At 48.8% G+C, this 21910-nt stretch overlaps 2 protein-coding genes across 5 annotated transcripts in view; both read left to right on the forward strand.

The window, feature by feature from the left end:
* PNPLA7 (patatin like phospholipase domain containing 7) overlaps nucleotides 1–21910 on the forward strand; it is a 73242-nt gene that overhangs the window by 47730 nt on the left and 3602 nt on the right. For all 4 annotated transcript variants that reach the window (XM_049897188.1, XM_049897191.1, XM_049897189.1 and 1 more), the window contains 8 exons: nucleotides 4284–4347; nucleotides 5759–5927; nucleotides 6108–6290; nucleotides 6546–6664; nucleotides 19872–20028; nucleotides 20702–20818; nucleotides 21013–21082; nucleotides 21438–21554. In XM_049897188.1, coding sequence (XP_049753145.1) covers nucleotides 4284–4347; nucleotides 5759–5927; nucleotides 6108–6290; nucleotides 6546–6664; nucleotides 19872–20028; nucleotides 20702–20818; nucleotides 21013–21082; nucleotides 21438–21554 — 996 coding nt within the window. The remainder of the gene's footprint in view (nucleotides 1–4283; nucleotides 4348–5758; nucleotides 5928–6107; nucleotides 6291–6545; nucleotides 6665–19871; nucleotides 20029–20701; nucleotides 20819–21012; nucleotides 21083–21437; nucleotides 21555–21910) is intronic.
* Nucleotides 1–21910, forward strand: part of EXD3 (exonuclease 3'-5' domain containing 3) — a 201929-nt gene that overhangs the window by 25725 nt on the left and 154294 nt on the right. The window lies entirely within an intron of this gene.

Raw genomic sequence — 21910 nt, forward strand, 5'->3', positions numbered from 1 at the left:
TACTCCTTCTGTTCATTTCCTTCTGGGACTTCAATACATGTATATTAGACTGCTTGATATTGTCCCACAGACCCTTTGGTTTTGGGGGTTTTTGTTGTTGTTCTTTTCCCAGTCTTTTTTAATTCTGATGAATCTTCAAGTTTGCTGACTCCTCTGTCATCTGCACTCTACCTTTAAACCCATTCAGTGCAATTGTAATTTCAAATATTGTATTTTTCATTTGTAGAATTTCCATTTGGTCCATGGTTTCTATTTTTTCTGCAGAGATATGCTGTCTTTTTTATTCACCATGAGTGTAATTGCCTCAGTGAGCACAGCTGTAAGAAACCAAAAACGAAACCTGTGGCTGTTTAGTTGATTCCAACTCACAGCGACCCTATAGCACAGAGTAGAATTGCCCCATAGGGTTTCCAAGGACCAGCTAGTGGATTCGAACTGCCACCTTTTTGGTTAGCACCACCAGGGCTCCACAGTTGTAATAATTTTAAAGCAGTTGTAATAGCTGCTTTAAAATTGTTCAGTAAGTCCAACATCTTTGTCCTCTCAGGTATGGTCTCCATTGTTATCTCTTCTCTTGAGGATGGATCACATTTTTCCAGTTCATCATATGTTGAGTAATTTTGGATTTTATCCTGGACATTGTGACTGTTTGGCTGTGAAGGCAACTGTTGTGGTTGCAAATTCTGTTTCTTGGTCACAGCTCAAATCTCAGCTCAAAATGCGGCACGTGGGGTCCTCTGTCCCCCCACCCTCGTGTCACTGTGGCATGCGGGGTCCTCTGTCCCTCTACCCTCATGTCACTGCAGCATGTGGGGTCCTCTGTCCCCCACCCTCATGTCACTGCGGCATGTGGGGTCCTCTGTCCCCCACTCTCATGTCACTGCGGCATGTGGGGTCCTCTGTCCCTCCACCCTCATATCGCTGCAGCATGTGGGGTCCTCTGTCCCTCCACCCTCATGTCACTGTGGCATGTGGGGTCCTCTGTCCCCCCACCCTCATGTTACTGTGGCATGTGGGGTCCTCTGTCCCCCCACCCTCATGTTACTGCGGCATGTGGGGTCCTCTGTCCCTCCACCCTCATGTCACTGCTGCATGTGGGGTCCTCTGTCCCTCCACCCTCATGTCACTGTGGCATGTGGGGTCCTCTGTCCCTCCACCTTCATGTCACTGCGGCATGTGGGGTCATGTCCCTCCCACCCTCATATCATTGCGGCATGTGGGGCCGTGTCCCCCCCACCCTCACATTCTTGTGGCATGTGGGATCCTCATGTCCCCCCATCCTCACATCCCCGTGGCATGTAGGGTCCTCATGTACCCCTCGCCTTCACATCCCCCCCACCAATATGTCCCTGCAGCATGTGGGGTCCTCGTGTACCCCCCCACCCTCATGTCCCCATGGCATGTGGGGTCCTCCTGTCCCCCCCCCCACCCACTGCACTTATGTTGTCAATCTCCCTTTCCTGCATCCTGGTAGAGTGCAGTGACAGCTCATTATGATTTTGATTTGTTTCACAGTGACTGAGAAGTCTCCTGTCTGTGGCTGTTTGTATGTCCTCTCGTGTGGCGTGTCTGCTCTGGTCACTCACCTGCTTTTTGTTGGGCTGCCTGTCTTGTCTTATTGACTTGCAGGAGTTCTTTGTATACTCTGGACGCAGTTCCTGGCTTGGACACAGATATTGCAGAAATTTTTCACTCTCTGTGCCTTGCCTTTTTATTCTTTTAATGCTATCTTTTGATGAACAGAAGTTCTTAATTTTAATGTAGACCAATTTGTCAATTTTTTCCCTTATGGTTAGTGCTTTTTCTGTCCTGTTGAAAAAGTTTCTTTCTTCCCCAAAATCATGAAGATGTTCTCTTAAAAGGTTTTTTTTGTTTTACCTTTCTAGTTAATTTTATAATCCATCTGGGATTGATTTTTGGCTATGGTATGACAGATACTCTGTTGTGGTCCATAATGTTTTTATTGCACTGGGAAAATCTGCCTCCGTAAAGGTTAAAAAAGCAAAGACGTTGCACTCAGGTATGCCTGACCCAGGCTGTGGTCTTTTCAGTCACCTCAGATGAATGCAAAACCTGGACAGTGAAAAAGGAAGACCGAAGAAAAATTAATGTGTCCTAAAAAAAAAAAAAAAAAAAAATTTTTTTTTTTTTAACTGTGGTATTGGCAAAGAATATTAAATATAGCATGGAAAAACCAATGTACTGAATTAGAGGAAATATAACCAGAATGCTCCTTAGTAGCAAGGATGGCGAGAGACCCTGCTGCTCACTTCCTTTGGACACGTCATCGGGAAAGACCAATTTTTAGAAAAGGATATCATGTTTGGTAAAGGGGTGGGCTAACAAAAACAAGGGAAATCCTCAAAAGGTAGACTGACACAACAGCCTCAACAATGGGTTCAAACCTATCAAAGATCATGAAGATGGCACAGGACTGGGCATCATTTCCTTGTTGCCTTTTGTTGTATGTGGAGTTGCCAACTCGATGGCAGCTGACAGCTACAGTGAGAGAGATTCCGCAGGCCCAGACCCTCACTAAGAAGACCAGCCTTTGACCTGACTTCTGCGTCACCTTCACCATAAATCAGGTGGCTTATGAAGGGTGTTTTTGCTGAGGGAAGGATTCTAGGAGGACGGTCCTTTTCTTCCAGCATTTTGAAGATACCGTGCATTTCCCTTTGGCTTTCAGAGTTAGAGAGGAAGCTGTCTGACCTCCCAGCTGGCTATGTTTGTGGAGCCAGAGACGCAGCACAATGGGCTTACTCTGGACTCCAGCAAGGGGCAGAGCATTGTCCTCTTGGCCCCAGCTCTGCCACCGCCCTGCTCTTCTGGAAGAAAGACTGTGGGCCTCCTACAGAGCCACCTGCACCTAAGAAGGTGGAGAGGCACAGTCCTTCCAGGAGGGTATGGCCACTGCGGCCTTAGTTGGCAGGAGTTGGAGCCTATGCCAGCAGGGCCCATATGTCACCCTCCCAGAATGCCTCCCTGTGCCTGGTCATGGAGACCTAGGGTAGGGGGTGTGTGCTGGGGCAGGGGGGCCTAGCTGAGGTCCTGGAGCCCCTGGGCACCTTACTGTTTGCCCACCTTCTCCTGGTGGCCTCCAGCCTAACAACAAGGAAGCCCATGGGTAGACAGATTACCGCCTGGTCCTCCTGGCTCACACAGCATGTGGCACAAGGGAATCCAGCCCTGCTTGGCCTCTTGGCCTATCCACAGGGGCCACCTGTGTGCGGACAACTGAGGCAGAGGCCTGTGACTATGACTCCAAACCCTTGTTCCCCACATACCCCAAGTGGAATACCAAGCCATCTCTGGAGGAACTGGGGACCAGCACCTTCCCTCTGAGCTGTGGTGTCGACAGGCTTCTGCAGGTTACATCAGTGCCACATGGGCACCTGTCTGAAGATCACATGGCCCGTTGCCACGGGAACTCCCTCAGGTGTAGGGGGCACCCTCATTTTGTGTGCCTCTAAGGAGCCCTGGTGGCACGGTGATTAAAGTGCTCAACTGCTAACTGAAAGATTGGCAGTTGGAAACCGCTAGCAGCTCCAGGGGAGAACGATGTGGCAGACTGCTTCCATAAAGATTTACAACCTGGGAAACCCTGTGAGGCGCTGTGAGTTGGAATTGACTCGACGGCAGTGGGTTTTGGGTCTTAAGGAAAAAGATGCTGCCAGTTAGCATGCCGTATGATGGTTTCTTATCTCCCAACTTCGGTCGTAATGCCCTTGGGAAGCTCTTCTAGAATGATCGTGCCTACCTGTGCACACGTGAGCAAGAACCCTCAGGAATGCCGCCATCCCCGCCACCCGCGCTGCGTGGATCCTGACTCCTCCCTCCTGCTGAGGCTTGGGGCCCCACACCCCATGCTCCTCTGCCATAGCCGCTGGTAGGCAGCCTCTCACGGTGGCTGGCTCTGTTTCTGGGCTGCCCGGAGCCCTGGCACTCCCTCACCTGCAGAGCGGAGCTGTGTCCTGACCTGGCCAGCTCCCAGTCTGGATTTGGGGAATTACATTGCACGGCATGTCATGAACCTCCCCACCGACACGCCCAGCTCTGTTGCTGCTGGGTCTGACTCCGTAGTGACAGACAGGTGCCCCCCACCCCAGCAGCCCTGTCAGGGCCAAGCTCGTCCCCACGAAGGGGGACATGGAGAGCAGGCCTCTGGAGAAGAGAACAGTGCCCTGCCTGGGCCCCACCCACGGCCCTGTGGACGGGCCTGGCTGCCTGGGAGGTTGGGCTGCCCAGCACAGAGCACCTGTAATTGGTTGCTGTGTTCTCAGGCCCTGTCCTGCTGCTGACCAGTGACAACGTAAAGCAGCGCCTCGGCTCTGCCGCTCTGGACAGGTATGCAGCCGCCACGGGCCCTGCCATCACCAGGCCTTACCGTGCAGCCCCCACGGGCCCTGCCATCACCAGGCCTTACCGTGCAGCCCCCACGGGCCCTGCCATCACCAGGCCTTACCGTGCAGCCCCCACGGGCCCTGCCATCACCAGGCCTTACCGTGCAGCCCCCACGGGCCCTGCCATCACCAGGCCTTACCGTGCAGCCCCCACGGGCCCTGCCATCACCAGGCCTTACCGTGCAGCCCCCACGGGCCCTGCCATCACCAGGCCTTACCGTGCAGCCCCCACGGGCCCTGCCATCACCAGGCCTTACCGTGCAGCCCCCACGGGCCCTGCCATCACCAGGCCTTACCGTGCAGCCCCCACGGGCCCTGCCATCACCAGGCCTTACCGTGCAGCCCCCACGGGCCCTGCCATCACCAGGCCTTACCGTGCAGCCCCCACGGGCCCTGCCATCACCAGGCCTTACCGTGCAGCCCCCACGGGCCCTGCCATCACCAGGCCTTACCGTGCAGCCCCCACGGGCCCTGCCATCACCAGGCCTTACCGTGCAGCCCCCACGGGCCCTGCCATCACCAGGCCTTACCGTGCAGCCCCCACGGGCCCTGCCATCACCAGGCCTTACCGTGCAGCCCCCACGGGCCCTGCCATCACCAGGCCTTACCGTGCAGCCCCCACGGGCCCTGCCATCACCAGGCCTTACCGTGCAGCCCCCACGGGCCCTGCCATCACCAGGCCTTACCGTGCAGCCCCCACGGGCCCTGCCATCACCAGGCCTTACCGTGCAGCCCCCACGGGCCCTGCCATCACCAGGCCTTACCGTGCAGCCCCCACGGGCCCTGCCATCACCAGGCCTTACCTTGCGGCCTCCTGGTCCACATGCCAGGCTGACACATGGGGCGGGGAATGGGGGACAATGGGGAAAAGGGATGGTGGGGACAGGTAGATGGTGGGGGATGGGGGGTGGGGGACGGTAGGGGTGCCACCCAGTATTTGACAGTGAGCTGGGGCCAGTCCCATGGGCTGTGGACACAGGAGAGGGACAGGGCAGGTGGACAGGGTCCAGGCACCACAAACAAGAAGGCCCTGGCTCCTGGAGCCCAGAGCCCTTCAGTCCCTCAGAGGGGCACAGATCAGCTTGGCCCATGTTCAGGCCTCAGAGGTGTAAGGGTAATAATGACCTAGCTGACAAAGACAGCCTGCTTCTTACCTGTACAGGCGGTAGGTGACTAACTTCTTGGCCCCCAGGGGACCTCCAGGAGTGTCCCTGCCCCTCCCGGGCCCTAGTCTCCTCAACACCTGGGCAGTTTCCACCCCTTGGTCTCAGCACCAGCCTGGCCAAGCCCTCGGCTCTGAGGGCTCTGCCCCCCAGGCCCTGCTGAGGGACACTGGGCCCCTCTGTGAACTCCAGTGTCCATGAGTACCGGCTGTCCAGCTGGCTGGGGCAGCAGGAGGACACCCACCGGATCGTCCTCTACCAAGCAGACAGCACCCTGACACCCTGGACCCAGCGCTGCATCCGGCAGGCTGACTGCATCCTCATCGTGGGCCTGGGAGAGCAGGAGCCCACCGTGGGCCAGGTGAGGGGGCTGGGGCGGTACAGTGGGCAGGCAGGGTGGGGCTACAGGAGGTAGGGCTGGAGCGGGTCAGGGCAGTGGATGGGGCTGACAGCATGGGGGCCACGCTCTGCAGAGCTGTTGCTGCTCTTCCTGGCTTCTCTGGATGCATATTTCTTCACTGGGCCCTCCTCTCTCTCTCAGCTGGAGCAGATGCTGGAGAACACGGCCGTCCGTGCCCAGAAGCAGCTGATCTTGCTGCACCGAGAGGAGGGTCCTGAGCCGGCCCGCACGGTGGAGTGGCTCAACATGCGCAGCTGGTGCTCCGGACACCTGCACCTGTGCTGCCCGCGGCGCGTCTTCTCCCGGAGGAGCATGCCCAAGCTGGTGAGACCCAGCCCAGCCAGGGCACAGCCCCTCCTGACCCTGCTTGAACGTTCCAGACAGTTCTCACTGTCACTCCCTGATGCCCCCCCCCCCCCGGTCTGGGGCCCAGCCTAGTGGTGCAGATGCTGACAGAGTCATCAGCAGAATAGCCTGGGCAGCCTCAGGGGGCCCAGGCTCAGGTTCTGAGGAGGCTGACCCTCGTCAGCCGGAAGAGTGGGCACTCAGCCCCGCCCACCATGCACACCCCTTGCACAGGTGGAGATGTACAAGCGTGTCTCCCAGAGGACGCCCGATCGGCACTCGGACTTTTCCCGCCTGGCACGGGTGCTGACCGGCAACGCCATTGCCTTGGTGCTCGGGGGCGGGGGTGCCAGGTGAGTCCCCACCTTCGGTCCCTCCAGGACGCTCCCTGGGCTGTCGCATGTTTTCTGGGCTTGGCAGAGCGCCTGCAGTCCTTGCGCTGTGTGACAGCCACACTGTGTCATGCTGAGCTGTGCTGAGAGCTGCTCTCAGGGAAGCACCTGGCAAAAGCGGTACCTTGAGTGTCTGGTGTCGCAGAGGGAGAGTCCTTGGCCGCAGGGTGAGGCCTGAAGTCCCACAACACAGCCTCCGGGCCTCCTCAGGAATGGTGCTCCAAAGATATGGGTAGGAGTGAGTCTCCGGGCAGGGGGCCAGCTGTGCCCGGCAGTCCCTGAACTACGTGCATTGGACGGTCTTAACTGCCGCCAGTCTAGGAGAAGAGAGTGCGTTCCTCATTCTGATTGTCTTTGCTTACTGTGGTAGGACGGTTTTTGTTTGCATACTAGCCGTTTGTGTCTCCTCTTCTGAAAATTCTCTGTGCTTATCCCTTGCCAGTCTTTCCGCAGGGCTCCTGGTAAGTTTCTTTTCGTTTTGAATACACATTTTATGGACGAATGTTTCCAACCAGAGAGTTCCGTGTCCTTGCTCACAGACCAGCAAAAGCATCCTCAGCTCCTGGGCTGATGAACCCCCACAGGACCTTTCACCCTGGGAACTCCCGTCCTAATTTGTCATTCTGACACTTGATACCCTTCTCTTGAGATTATATAAGACAAATACACTTTGGGACAGAAATGGAGTGAGCGTGAGGAGGGGTATGCCCAGCCAGGCCCTGCGCCGGCCCCCTTTGCCTCCAGGGAGGGGAGGGGCCCAGGCTGGGGTGTGCCCACAGGGAGCAGCCTCTGGTGGAGCGCCTCCCCCCTAGACAGGCTGGTGTGCGGCACTGCTGCCACCAGCCCACAGTCAGGACCCCTAGGCGCCTGCTTCCCGAGCCCTGGCCCTGCTGATGATGCCTGTGAGCTCATGGCTGGTCCTGCCTCAGTCGTCACTGCTGGCCTAGAGGAACAGAGCACTTTGGGCGGGTAGGTGGGAGGCTTCTGGGAAGCTGCCTGGGCCCCCGGCCACTCTCTGTTCTCCTTGGCCAGTTCTCACTGAGGAGGTGGTTCTCATTGGGAGGTCAGGGGGACCAAAACCCCTTGTAGAAAGGGTCCTTGTCCCTGTGTCAGATGAGTGACAGGGACAACAGCCAACTGGCGTGTGACTGCATCCAGCAGAACCTGCCACACACATTCTAGCCAGTCGTGGGAGGAGCCGGGGCCAAGAATGGGGCATGACCAGGCCCGTGGCCTGACACTGCTTCCGTCCGTCCCGAGTAGCCCTGGGGATCGCTGTCCGCGTCTGCCCAAGGGGTCTCCGGGCGGCCTGGGCCCAGGTACTGCTGTTCTGCTGGGGCTCCCTGGTCTACAGGCGGCAGCCCAGAGCTGGTGCAGACGGACCCAGAGGAGTGAGAAGGTGATCCCAGTCCTCCTGAACTGGGTTCATCTTTTTCCCAGAGAATTCGGTTTACCTGTGTGCTGAAGTGGTGGGCGTGTGCGCGTTTTGTCTTAGAACCCTGAGCTGTAAGAGCACATTTTGTCCCCAGGAGACTGGACATGCAGATCGGCCCAAGGTTGCCTGCGGAGGGTGGCTCCTAGGCCTCTCTCCTGGGTGGACAGGAAGGAGGTGTAACACGAGGGCCCGTGGCCAGAACGGCGGGGGGCACCGAGGGATGAGGGCCGCCTTTCCCTGCTGGCACCCCCCACGCAGCACCCTTCTGAGAGTCACTGGAAAATGCCCGTTTCCAACAGCATTTATTATGAAAATCTGATTTTTATCAAAGATAAAAAGGCACATGGTTCTATAAGGACAAGACATCGCGCTCCTCTGCCCCATCCCCATCACCAAAAAGAACCACTCACAGCAGTTTAACTTTCTGCTCCTCTGCTCTACACGCCTAAATAGCATTGCTTTCCTGCTCTTTGGTTCGTTTCCAGTTCTAGATTATTCCCCCCAGCAGACACAGAGTGTCTGTCCCTCCTTCCCACCCAAGATCCCACTGTGGCTCCTTCGGTGTTCAGTTAGCCATCATCACTGTTTATATTCTATGACAACACAGCTCCTATTCCTGGCTCCGTCACGGGCTACTGTGTACTATGGTGACATTTCCTTCCTTGGAGTTGATAATTGCTGCAGTTTGCGTTTGCTGTTTTCTGCGTGTCATACCCTCTTGGCGTCAGACATACCAGGTCACCATGTTTGCTTTCTTTCTGGAAGTCCTCCCCGTAAATCCCCCACTCTGGCCTTTTCTGGTCTGTACTGCTTGCTTTCACCCGCCATGCTGTACCCCCAGTGGACCCTTTCAAATTTGGAAATTTGTGACCTTCAGCTCTGGGGACTTTGTTATTATTACAGTTACCTGTAACCTTCACCTCTCCTCTTTCTAGAGCTTCTAGTGGCTGGACATTGGGCATCCTAAATGGACCTTCCAATTCTCATACCTTTTCTCTCCCATATTCTCCATCTCTGTCTTTTTGTTCTACTTTCTGGGAAATTATTCTCAAATATATCTTCCAGTTGGTCTCTTCTGCTGAAGTATTTCTGATGTCTGAAGACTTTTTTCCATAGTAGTCTTTGTTTCACTGGTGCAATACTGTGTTTCTCTGAGAATATTAATAACAGGGTTTTTACCTGTTTAAGTCTCTAGTGTGTGCTCATGTGTGTCTGGCTTTATTCACTCGATACAGCGTTGTGGAGATTTGTCCGTTGCGGATTCTATCAGGGGTGTTGTTGCTTAATAGCCCCCCGTACACAACTGTGCCACGCTTTGCTCACCCCTTCATCCACTGATGAACACTTAGGTTGTTTCCTGGTTTTGATTATTATGAACAAAGCTCTTATAACCATTATTTTACAAATCTTTTTGTGGACATGTGTTTTCTTTCCCCTTGGGCGAAGACCTAGGAGTAGAATTATCAGGTCATGGGGGTGGGAGGTGTTGTAAACCCTGGTGGCGTAGTGGTTAAGAGCTACAGCTGCCAACCAAAAGGTTGGCAGTTCAACTCCACCACACGCTTCTTGGAAACCCTATGGGGTAGTTCTCTGTCGTATAGAGTCGCTATGAGTCGGAATCGACTCAACGGCAATGGGTTTAGTTTTTTGGGGCGGGGAGTTGTATCACTTTATACCCCCACCAATAGACCAAAATGGATGTCAAAAGAGATTCTGAAACTTGCTCTTCAAAGTCAAGTAGCTAAAACGAACAGAAGAAATGAAATAAAAGAACCGAGCAGAAGATTTCAAAGGGTGGCTCGAGAAGACAAAGAAAAGTATTATAATGACATGTGCAAAGACCTGGAGATAGAAAACCAAAAGGGAAGAACATGCTGGGCATTTCTCAGGCTGAAAGAACTGAAGAAAAAATCCAAGCCTTGAGTTGCAATAGTGAAGGATTCTACAGGGAAATTATTAAATGATGCAGGAAACATCAAAAGAAGATGGAAGGAATACACAGACTCACTATACCAAAAAGAATTGGTTGACGTTCAGCCATTTCAGGAGGTAGCATATGATCAGGAACTGATGGTACCGAAAGAAGAAGTCCAGGCTGCACTGAAGGCATTGGCAAAAAACAAGGCTGCAGGAATTGATGGAATATCAACTAAGATGTTTCAACAAGCGAATGCAGCGCTGGAGGTGCTCACTCGTCTATGCCAAGAAATGTGGAAGACAACTACCTGGCCAACCAACTGTAAGAGATCCATATTTATGCCTATTCCAAAGAAAGGTGATCCAACCGAATGTGGAAATTATCGAACAATATCATTAATATCACACACAAGTAAAATTTTGCTGAAAATCATTCAAAACCAGCTGCAGCAATATATCGACAGGGAACTGCCAGAAATTCAAGCTGGATTCAGAAGAGGACATGAAGAGGGATATCGTTGCTGATGTCAGATGGATCCTGGCTGAAAGCAGAGGATACCAGAAGGATGTTTACTGTATTTTATTGACTATGCAAAGGTGTTAGACTCTGGATCATAACAAATTATGGATAACATTGCAAAGAATGGGAATTCCAGAACACTTAATTGTGCTCATAAGGAACCTGTACATATATCAAGAGGCAGTTGTTTGAACAGAACAAGGAGATATTGCATGGTTTAAAGTCGGGAAGTGTGTGCATCAGGGTTGTATCCTTTCACCGTATGTGTTCAATCTGTACGCTGAGAAAATAACCCAAGCAACTGGACTATATGAAGAAGAACGAGGCATCAGCATAGGAGGAAGACTCATTAACAACCTGCATTATGCAAATGACACACAACCTTGCTCCTGAAAGTAAAGAGGACTCCAAGCACTTACTGATGAAGATCAAAGACTATGGCATTTGGTACGGATTGCGTCCATCATAAAGAAAACAAAAATTCCCACAACTGGACCAATAAGCAACATCATGATAAACGGAGAAAAGACAAGTTGTCAAGGATTTCATTTTACTTGGATCTACAAGCAATACCCATGGAAGCAGCAATCAGGAAATCAAATGATGCATTGCATTGGGCAAATCTGCAAAAGATCTCTTTAATGTTTAAAAAGCAAAGACGTCACTTTGAGGACCAAGGAACACCTAATCCAAGCCATGGAGTTTTCAATTGCCTCTTATGCATGTGAAAGCTGGACAATGAATAAGGAAGACTGAAGAATTGACGCCTTTGAATTGTGGTGTTGGCAAAGACTATTGAATATACCATAGACTGCCAAAAGAACAAACAAATCTGTCTTGGAAGAAGCACAACCAGAAATGCTCCTTAGAAGCAAGGATGGCAAAACTACGTCTCATATACTTGGGACATGTTATCAGGAGGAATCAGTCTCTGGTGAAGGACATCATGCTTGGTAATGTAGAGGGTCAGTGAAGAGGAAGACCCTCAGCGAGATGCATTGACACAGTGGCTACAACCATGGGCTCAAGCATAACAATGATTGTGAGGATGGCACGGGATCGGGCAGTGTTTCCTTCTGTTGTACACAGGGTCGCTTTGAGTCAGGACCACCTGGACAGCACCTAATAACATACCCCCACCAGCAATGTACAAAAGGTCAAGTTCCTCCACATTCTTGCTGACACTTGATACTGTCAGTGTTTTTAATTGTAACCATTCTAGTGCACGTGCAGTGGCGTCTCCTTTTGAGTGTGATTTACATCTCACTAATGACTAAAAAAAAAAAAAATTATTTTTTTAATGACTAATGGTGTCGGACACCTTTTCATGTGCTTATTGGCCCTTCCTGTATCTTCTTTTGTGACATATCTGTTTATGTTCTTCACCCATCTTTAATGGGTTATTTGTCTTTTATTATTGAATTTTTTTTTTTTTTTTATTGAGTTTTGGGAGTCTTTTGCCAGATATATGTATTGCCAATATTGTCTCTAAGTCTATGACTTTTCTTTTCATTTTCTTAATGGTATCTTTTGATGAGAATTTTCCAATTTTTTATGGTTATTGCTTTTGGTGTTCTAAAAACTGCCTGTCCCAAGGTCACAAAGATATTCTGCATTTTCTTGTAGAAGTGTCACTGTTGCAGCTTGTACACTTAGGTCTATGATCCACTTTGATTTGATTTTGGCAAATGGTGTGAGGTGGGAGTTGAGGCTCTTTTTTTCTCATATGATTACCTAATTTCTCCAACACCATTTGTTGAAGACTTTCTTTTCTCTGTTGAATTGCTGTGGTACCTTTGTCAAAAACCAGATCCCTGTGTAAGTGTGACTCTATACTCGTGCTCTTATGTTTCATTGATCTGATGGTTTTATCCTTAATGACAATACCATACTGTCTTCATTACTATAGCTTTACAGTAAATCTTGAAACCGGGTAGTGTAATTCCTTCCATTTTTTTCCAAATTGTTTTAGCCTTTCTAGGTCCTGTGCATTTTCATATAAATTTTATAATCAGCTCATCAGTGTCTCTTCCCCCTGCCTTCCCAAAAAGCCTGCTGAGATTCTGATGAAGATCACATTGAACCTATAGACCAATATGGGGAGAAATAACATCTTAACATTGAGCCTTCCAATCTATGAACAAGGCCACTGAATTAGGTTTTCTTAATTTCTCTTAGCAGTGACTTGTTGTTTTCAGTGTAGAGGTCTTGCGCATCTTTTGTTAAATGTATTTCTAAATATTTTATTTTTAGTGCTATTAATGATATCTTTTAAGTTTCATTTTAAATTGCTTGTTGCCAGTATATAGAAGAACGGGGCATCAGGATTGGAGGAAGACTCAATAACAACCTGCGTTATGCAGATGACACAACCTTGCTTGCTGAAAGTGAAGAGGACTTGAAGCACTTACTAATGAAGATCAAAGACCACAGCCTTCAGTATGGATTACACCTCAACATAAAACAAAAATCCTCACAACTGGACCGATGAGCAACATCATGATAAACGAAGAAAAGACTGAAGTTGTCAAGGATTTCATTTTACTTGGATCCGCAATCAACAGCCACGGAAGCAGCAGTCAAGAAATCAAAAGATGCATTGCATAGGGTAAATCTGCTGCAAAGGACCTCTTCAAAGTGTCGAAGAGCAAAGATGTCACCCTGAAGACTAAGGTGCACCTAACCCAAGCCATGGTATTTTCAATCGCATCATATGCATGTGAACGCTGGACAACGAATAAGGAAGACCGAAGAAGAACTGACGCCTTTGAATTGTGATGTTGGCGAAGAATATTTAATATACCACGGACTGCCAAAAGAATCAACAAATCTGTCTTGGAAGAAGTACAGCCAGAATGCTCCTTAAAGGCAAGGATGGCGAGACTGCGTCTTACATACTTTGGACATGTTGTCAGGAGGGATCAGTCCCTGGAGAAGGACATCATGCTTGGCAGAGTACAGGGTCAGCGGAAAAGAGGAAGACCCTCAACGAGGTGGATTGACACAGTGGCTGCAACAGTGAGCTCAAGCATAACAGCGATTGTAAGGATGGCTCAGGACTGGGCAGTGTTTCGTTCTGTTGTGCACAGGGTCGCTATGAGTCGGAACCGACTCAATGGCACCTAACAACGACAACAACAGTATACAGAAATAAAATTGCTATTTGTAAGTTGACCTTCTATCTCACAGTCTTGCCAAATTCACTTACTAGTTTTAGTAGTTTTTGTGTAAATTCCTTTGGATTCCCTATATACACAATTATGTCATCTGAGAATAAAGAGAATATTTCTTCTTTGTTTCTTTTCCTTAACTTATGACATTGTTTAGGACCTTTAGTACAATGCTGAATGCAAGTGGTGAGTGCAGATATCCTAGCCCTGTTCCCAGTCTTAGGGGAAAGCATTCAGTATCTCACCATTAGTATGATGTTGGCTGTAAGTTTTTTTGTAGATGCCTTTTATCAAATTTAGGAACTTTTATTCTTACTTTGCTGAGAGTTTTATCATGAATAATCATTTTTATATATATATTGAGATGATTGTATAATTTTTCTCCTTTATTCTCTTAATATGGTGGATTACATTAATTGATTTTCAAGTAAAAGCTAACACTGCACTCCTGGAATAAATCCATGATGTATTATTCTGTTTAGATTCAACTTGAATCTGAATAAGATTGGGCTGCAATTGTCCTTTCTTGAAATGCTGTTATTCTGGTAGGAAGGTTTGCTGGCCTCATAAATTGAGTTGAAAAGTAGTTCTTCTTTTTCTATTCTCTGGAAGGTTTTATGTAAATTTAAGTTTATTTCTTCTTTACATGCTAGTAGAATTCACTGGTAAAGCCATCTGGACATGAAATTTTCCTCGTGTGGATTTAAAATTACAGATGCAATTCCTTTCATAGCTGCATACTATTCAGAGTTTCTATTTCTTCTTGTGTCCATTTTGGCAAGTTGTGTGTTTTTCTAGAATGTGTCCGTTTCATCTGAATTTTCCTACTTGTAGCATGAAGTTGTTCCTACTAGCTTCTTTAATACCTGAAGCATCTATACTGATCTCCCGTTTTCATTCCTGATGTTAGATATTGATACCTTCTCTTTTTTGTCTTGATTAGTCATATCAGGTAATATCAATTGAACGAGTCCTTTCAGAGCACCAACTTTTAGTTTTGCTGATCCTCTGTATTGTGTATTTGTTGTCCAGCTTGTTCATTTCTGCTCTTTATTATTTCCTTAATTTTACTCGCTGATTAAAATTGTGCTTCTGTTCTAACTCATGGGTCAGCAAACTTTTTCTGTAAACAGCCAGGTAGTAAGTATTTTAGGCTTTGTGGGCCATGCAGACTCTCTAAAAATCACTCAAAGGATACGGAACAATCAAGTAAAAGGATGAGAGGGATGGGGGGTTAAAGGTGATGGAAAAATTGCATTGATTAAGGGGAGGGTCACACAGCCAATTATGATAATTGTGATCAATATGTTGTACACCTGTAAAAAGCTGAAATGGCAAAAGCTGTATGATAGATACATTTACTACAAGAACAGCAGACAAACAAAGAGTAACTGCTGAGGTTGCTTATGTACAATGAAAAACCTCATAGGATTTGGTTCCTTGGTTTGGAGATTTAGGGTCATGGTTTCATGGGACATCCCGGTTAATTGGCCTAATGATGTGTTCAGTGCTTCTGTTCTACCTCCTAGTTCATTGTGTAGTTCCTGGGGTCTTAAAACCTTGCAAGCAGCCGTCCAAGGCACAGCAATTGTCTCTATTCACCTGGAGCAACAGAGGAAGAAGGAGAGTCAGGAATAGGAGGAAGCTGTGGAAGGTGTATCTGATTGCCTCCTTTAACAACTGCCTCCTTTGCCATGAGATCAGAACATTTTGATGAAGGATTCTATAAAAGAATTCCGATCAAAGGGGGGAAGATGGAGAACAAAATTTCAAATTCTCATGGACTCCAGACTTTCTGGAGGACACGGAGGCTGTATGAACCCCTGAAATTATTGTCCTGAGATAATCTTTAAAACTTAAACCAAAAATATCCCCTGAAGTCTTCTTAAAACCAAACAATAGTTTAGCTTAACTAGTAAAAAATGCTGCCCTGAGCATTATGTCCTTTAAAGAACTATGTACATGGGGCCAAAGTGACAACAGCAACTCAAAAGATTAGATAGGAATCTCAGGGGGCAGTGAGTTTATGTCAGTGGGAGAGGAACAACTCAGAAAAAGATGGCAGGAATGGCTGCACACCTCGCAGAATGTAATCGGTGTCCCTGAATCGCACGTGTAGAAGTGGTTGAATTGGTGTATGTTTTGTTGTGTATATTCTCAACAACAACAAAATAAAATTTAAAAGTAAATATTTTATTATTAGAAATAAGAGAAAGTAAAAAGATAGAAAAAATAGACCATACAAGCTCTAATAAAAAAGTAAGTTGATGTAGTGTAGAAACAGCCACAGACAGTAGTAAGATGGGTGTGGCTGTGTTCCAGTAAAACCTGATTTATAAACAGAAAGCTGCAGCAGGCGAGATTTGGCTCGAGGACCATAATTTGCTGATGACCCCTTCTAACTTCTTGAGGTGGACGATGACATTTGCTGGTTTCTTTCATCCTGTTGGTTGTTGTCTTTCTTCTTTTCTAATAGATGCATGTAGGCTATAAATGACTTTAGCTGCTTCCCACCAATTTTACTTATAAAAATACTTTCTTACCTGCATTGTGTTTTCTTCTTTCACCCATGGCTTATTTAAGAGTGTATTCCTTACCTTGTTAACATATGAGGATTTTCTAGTTATCCTCATTGTTACTGAATTCTAGTTTAATTGCACTGTGAGTGTGGTTGGGGAATGTATTTTGTGTGGTTCAATTCATTGACATTTGTTGAGATTTGCTTTATGACCCAGCATATTTTTTTAAATGTTCCATACACTTGAAAAGAATGTGCCTTCTGCAGTTGTTGGCTAGTGTGTTCTCTGTTTCCATTAGATCAAATGTATAAACTGTGTTATTGAAGTCTTACTGAAAAATTTCCTGCTTTTTCTATCAATTAATTACAAAGAAAAATGTGGTAATGTTCCCTTCTGTGATGATGGGTTTGTCTACTTCTCTTTTAAGTTTTGCTTTGTGTATTCTAAAGATATGTTACTAGGTACGTATAGTTTTAGAATTGTTCTATCTTTTTGGTGAATTAAACGTTTATGAAATATTCTTTATTTCAGATAATTACTTTAAAGTCTTTTTTTGTGTGTCAATACACCACAGCTTACTCTTGATTAGAATTTACATGGTATACATTTTTCATCCTTTTACTTTCAGCTTTTTTGTATCTTTATAATTATTTTCTATATACATGTTATTATACTTAATATATATGATTGTAAGCAGCATGTGTTTTAAAATCCTTATCTGAAAGTCTTTGTTTTTTAATTGCAGTATTTAGTCTGTTTTCGTTTATTATAATTCCTGATTTATTTGGGTTTAAATATACCATCTTAATATCTGCTTTCTACTTGTCCCGTGTCTTCTATCTTCATTTTTTTTTTTGAATGGATTATTTTTAAACTATTCCATTTGTGTCTCCTCTTTATCTGGCCGGTTTAATGATTTTTTTTCTTTGCACTGGATTTTTAACAATGCAGGTATGGTTTTCTTTTGGTTTATCGTGCTTAGGGGTTGTAATGCTTCTTAAACCTGAGTCTTGATGTCTGTCATCAGTTCTAAAAAATCCCAAACCATTATCTCTTTGATATTGCTTCTGCATCTTCTCTCTTCCTGGGGCTCTAATTATGTGAGAGTTAGATCTTACACTGTATTCCGTGTGTCTCTTAGCTCTTTCCATCCTTCTGTTGCTTTACAGTTTAATCTGAATATTTTTTTATGGCCTCTCTTATAGTTCACTATTTCTTCAGCTGTGTTTAATTTGCTGTTAAACCTGCTAATCGAGTTCTTCCTTTCAGTTACTGTTTTTTTAACATGTACAGTGCCCCTTTGGTTCTGCACTGGTGTGAGTTGGTTCTGACTCATAACGATCCCATGTACAACAGAAGGAGTCACTGCCCAGTCCCGCACCATCTGTACAATCATTGTTCTGCTTGAGTCCACTGTGGCAGCCACTGTATCAATCTACCTCGTTGAGGGTCTTCCTCTTTTTCACTGACCTTCTGCCAAGCATGATGTCCTTCTCCAGGGACTGGTCCCTCCTGATAACAAAGTATGTGAGGTGAAGTCTCATGATCCTTCTAAGGAGCACTCTGGCTGTACTCCCAAGACAGGTTTGTTCTTTCTTCTGGCAGTCCACGTATATTCAGTATTCTTCGCCACCACCATAATTCAAAGGCATCAGTTCTCCTTTGGTCTTCCTTATTCATTGTCCAGCTTTCACATGTATATGAGGTGACTGAAAACACCATGGCTTGGGTCAGGCACACCTTAGTCCTCAAAGTGGCGTTTTTGCTTTTTAAACTTTAAAGAGGTCTTTTGCAGCAGATTTGCCCAATGCAATGAGTTGTTTGATTTCTTGACTGCTGCTTCCATGGGTATTGATTGTGGAGCCAAGTAAAATGAAATCCTTGACAACTTCAATCTTTTCTCCATTTATCATGATGTTACTTATTGGCCCAGTTGTGAGAATTTTTGTTTTCTCTATGTTGAGGTGTAATCCATACTGAAGGCTGTGGTCTTTGATCTTCATTGGTAAGTGCTTTAAGTCCTCTTTACTTTCAGCAAGCAAGGCTGTGTCATCTGCATAACGCAGGTTGTTAATGAGTCTTCCTCCAATTCTGATGCCCTGTTCTTCTTCATATAGTCCAACTGCTTGGGTTATTTGCTCAGCATACAAATCGAACAAGTATAGTGAAAGGATACAACCCTGATGCACACCTTTCCTGACTTTAAACCACGCAGTATCTCCTTGTTCTGTTCAAATGACTGCCTCTTAATATATGTACAGGTTCCTTATGAGCACAATTAAGTGTTCTGGAATTCCCATTCTTTGCAATGTTATCCATAATTTGTTATGATCCACACAGTCGAATGCCTTTGCATAGTCAATAAAACACAGGTAGACATCCTTCTGGTATTCTCTGCTTTCAGCCAGGATCCATCTGACATCAGCAATGATATCCCTGGTTCCACGTCCTCTTTTGAATTCAGCTTGAATTTCTGGCAGTTCAGTCAATGTACTGCTGCAACTGCTTTTGAATGATCTTCAGCAAAATTTTACTTGCGTGTGATATTAATGATATGGTTTGATAATTCCCACATTTGGCTGGATCACCTTTCTTTGGAATAGGCATAAACATGGATCTCTTACAGTCAGTTGAGCAGGTAGCTGTCTTCTAAATTTCTTGGCATAGACGAGTGAGCACTTCCAGTGCTGTATCCATTTGTTGAAACATCTCAATTGGTATTCCATCAGTTCCTGGAGCCTTGTTTTTTGCCAATGTCTTCAGTGCAGGGGACTTCTTCCTTCGGTACCATCGGTTCCTGATCATATGCCACCTCATGAAATGACTGAATGTTGATCAGTTCTTTTTGGTACCGTGACTCTTTGTATTCCTTCTGTCTTCTTTTGTTGCTTCCTGTGTCATTCAGTATTTTGCCCATAGAATCCTTCACTATTGCAGCTCAAGGCTTGAATGTTTTCTTCAGCTCTTTCAGCTTGAGAAATGCCGTACGTGTTTTTCCCTTTTGGTTTTCTAACTCCAGGTCTTTGCACATTTCATTATTTCATTTTGTCTTCTTGAGCCACTTTTTTAAATCACCTAATACAATTGGATTCTGAAACAATTAGAAGCTGGTTTCTCAGTGACTACAAGGGCTTGTCCATTTCCAGTGCACCTTGATTCCTAGGGTGTGGCCCTTTAGGCCATTTTCCAGGACCCCTCCTTTCCAGTGGGCCCTGAATGCCAGCTTTTGCCCCACCCCACCCAAGTCTGTCAGGAGCTCTGTTCTGCCTCATAAACCCGGAGAGCTCACTCTTTTGGAGTCAGCAGGTGTTTCTCAGAAGAGAGGCTCTGTTCCAGGCACCCTCTGTACCCCGTCCTGGCCCTGCAGTACTGAAGAAAGATGGTTGAAGTTATGTCTCAGGAAGGGTTGGTCCTAGACCCCCCTCCCCCCGCCCCCGAGGCAGTGTCTTTCTCATTATCTGCTTGTGGCAAGGAGCAGGTGGGAAGGTCCTGTGGGCAGGTGGGCAGGTGGCATCTCGGGGAGCCCTCTACCAGGATGGTCGGGGTTCTGGGTCCTGGCTGCGTGCAGCGGCCCAAGGGTTCACTTTCTGTTTTCCTGGTTGTGTAGGGGCTGCTCCCAGGTGGGCATCATCCGGGCCCTGGCTGAGTTTGGCATCCCTGTGGACATGGTTGGAGGAACGTCCATTGGGGCTTTCATGGGGGCCCTGTACTCTGAGGAACGGGACTACAGCCGGATGCGCATCCGGGCCAGGCAGTGGGCTGAGGTGAGGATGGGCGCCGGGGCCCCGTGGGGGAGCTGGGCGTGGGGATGGCCACAGCTCCCACAGGGCTCTGGTCTCAAGGAGCATGGCCTCCCTCTCCCCCTCCCCACCGGCTAAGGCAGAAGCTGGGGCTGTGCAGCCCTCAGGCCTCAGAGTACGCTTTGTGGGGTGAAGGAAATCTCTTGGGCAGACTATTTCTGGGTAAAGAGGAAGTGAAGAACCTTAATTAGTGATGGGAACTGGGCTGCCACTAATGAAGCAGAGAGCAGAGACCACAGCAGAGGGCAGGGGAGAGGGCAGAGCAGAGGGCAGGGGAGAGGGCAGAGCAGAGGGCAGAGGAGAGGGCAGGGGAGAGGGCAGAGCAGAGGACAGGGGAGAGGGCAGGGGAGAGGGCAGAGCAGAGGGCAGGGGAGAGGGCAGAGCAGAGGGCAGGGGAGAGGGCAGAGCAGAGGCCAGGGGAGAGGGCAGAGCAGAGGGCAGAGCAGAGGGCAGGTGAGAGGATAGAGCAGGGAGCAGACCTGAGCAAGGCCAGCAGGCAATGCAGGGGTAGGTGGTGAATGGCCCAGCCTGGGGACTCATGCCTTGCGGTCACCCCAGAAGCCCCAGCCACCCAAACTTGGGACCCCTGGGATGGAACTAGGCTCAGGCAGGCCTCAGCAGGTTCCCTCCTCCCCAGGATGTGACGTCCATGGTGAACACAGTGCTGGACCTGACCTACCCGATCACCTCCATGTTCTCTGGTGCGGGCTTCAACAGCAGCACCCGCAGCGTCTTCAAGGACAGGCAGATAGAGGTACTGCCCCCCAACCCCACCTCACACCACTGCTGCCCCCCAGACACTCAGCCCCCCGGGACACCCAGGCCTGTCCTGGAGCCAGGTGTGTGGCCTGAGTGGGGCAGAAAGAGTCCACAGAGCCCCAACAGAAGACCCTCACCACCGCACCCCCCAACCCTGCATCTCACCTCTGAGCCTCTCCTCCCGCGCAGGACCTGTGGCTGCCCTACTTCACCATCACCACAGACATCACTGCCTCAGCCATGCGGGTCCACACAGATGGTGAGGGTGGCTTTGGGCTGGCTAGCGGGGGGCGGCGGGATAAGGCCGAGGGCGGGGGCAGTGAGAGACGTGGGGCTGGGGGCATGAGGGGTCCCCAAGGAAGCCGGAGACCCAGCAGATCCTTACGCAGGAGACCTTGCCTCCACAGGCAGAGGGTGGTTGTGGGCCACAGCCAGGCGTGGGGGACCCCTGGGGGCAGGAGCTGGGGTGAGGTGGGGTGGGGGGGTGGGAGGGTAGTGGTCAGGGACAGGTGGCTCTCCGAGGTGAGTCTGCTACCACCTCGTGGTCAGGACCTAACCAAGGAGCCCTCAGCATGTCCTGCCGCCTCTTCAACCCATCCCCCTCCTGCCCCCAGGCTCCCTGTGGAGGTATGTGCGTGCCAGCATGTCCCTGTCTGGCTATATGCCCCCCCTCTGCGACCCCAAAGACGGACACCTGCTGATGGATGGGGGTTACATCAACAACCTCCCAGGTACCCAGCCAGCGGTGGTCCAGCTGGTGCGGCGCCCCCCCACCCCGCCCCACGTCCCTGTGCACCTCCTTTTCTGTAAGGCTGGGGTGGCGCACGCTTTCCGCAGAGCCAGCCAAGGGAAGGTTCCGGGCTGGCGCCGAGCACGGAGAATACGCTCACACACACACACGCTCACACATGCACACACAAACTGGCTCACATACACGTGTGCACACAGATGCAGCAGGGTCAGAGCATATGGCTTTGCTGGTGAGCTCAGCAGCACTCAGGACGGAGGCCAAGAGGAGACCAGTGCACTGCCTCAGGGAGCGGTTAGCCCCCTCTGTGCCACTGTGGGACGCTAAAGGCCTGCATGT

This window comes from Elephas maximus, chromosome 9, assembly GCF_024166365.1.
Source record: "Elephas maximus indicus isolate mEleMax1 chromosome 9, mEleMax1 primary haplotype, whole genome shotgun sequence".
NCBI lineage: Eukaryota > Metazoa > Chordata > Mammalia > Proboscidea > Elephantidae > Elephas > Elephas maximus.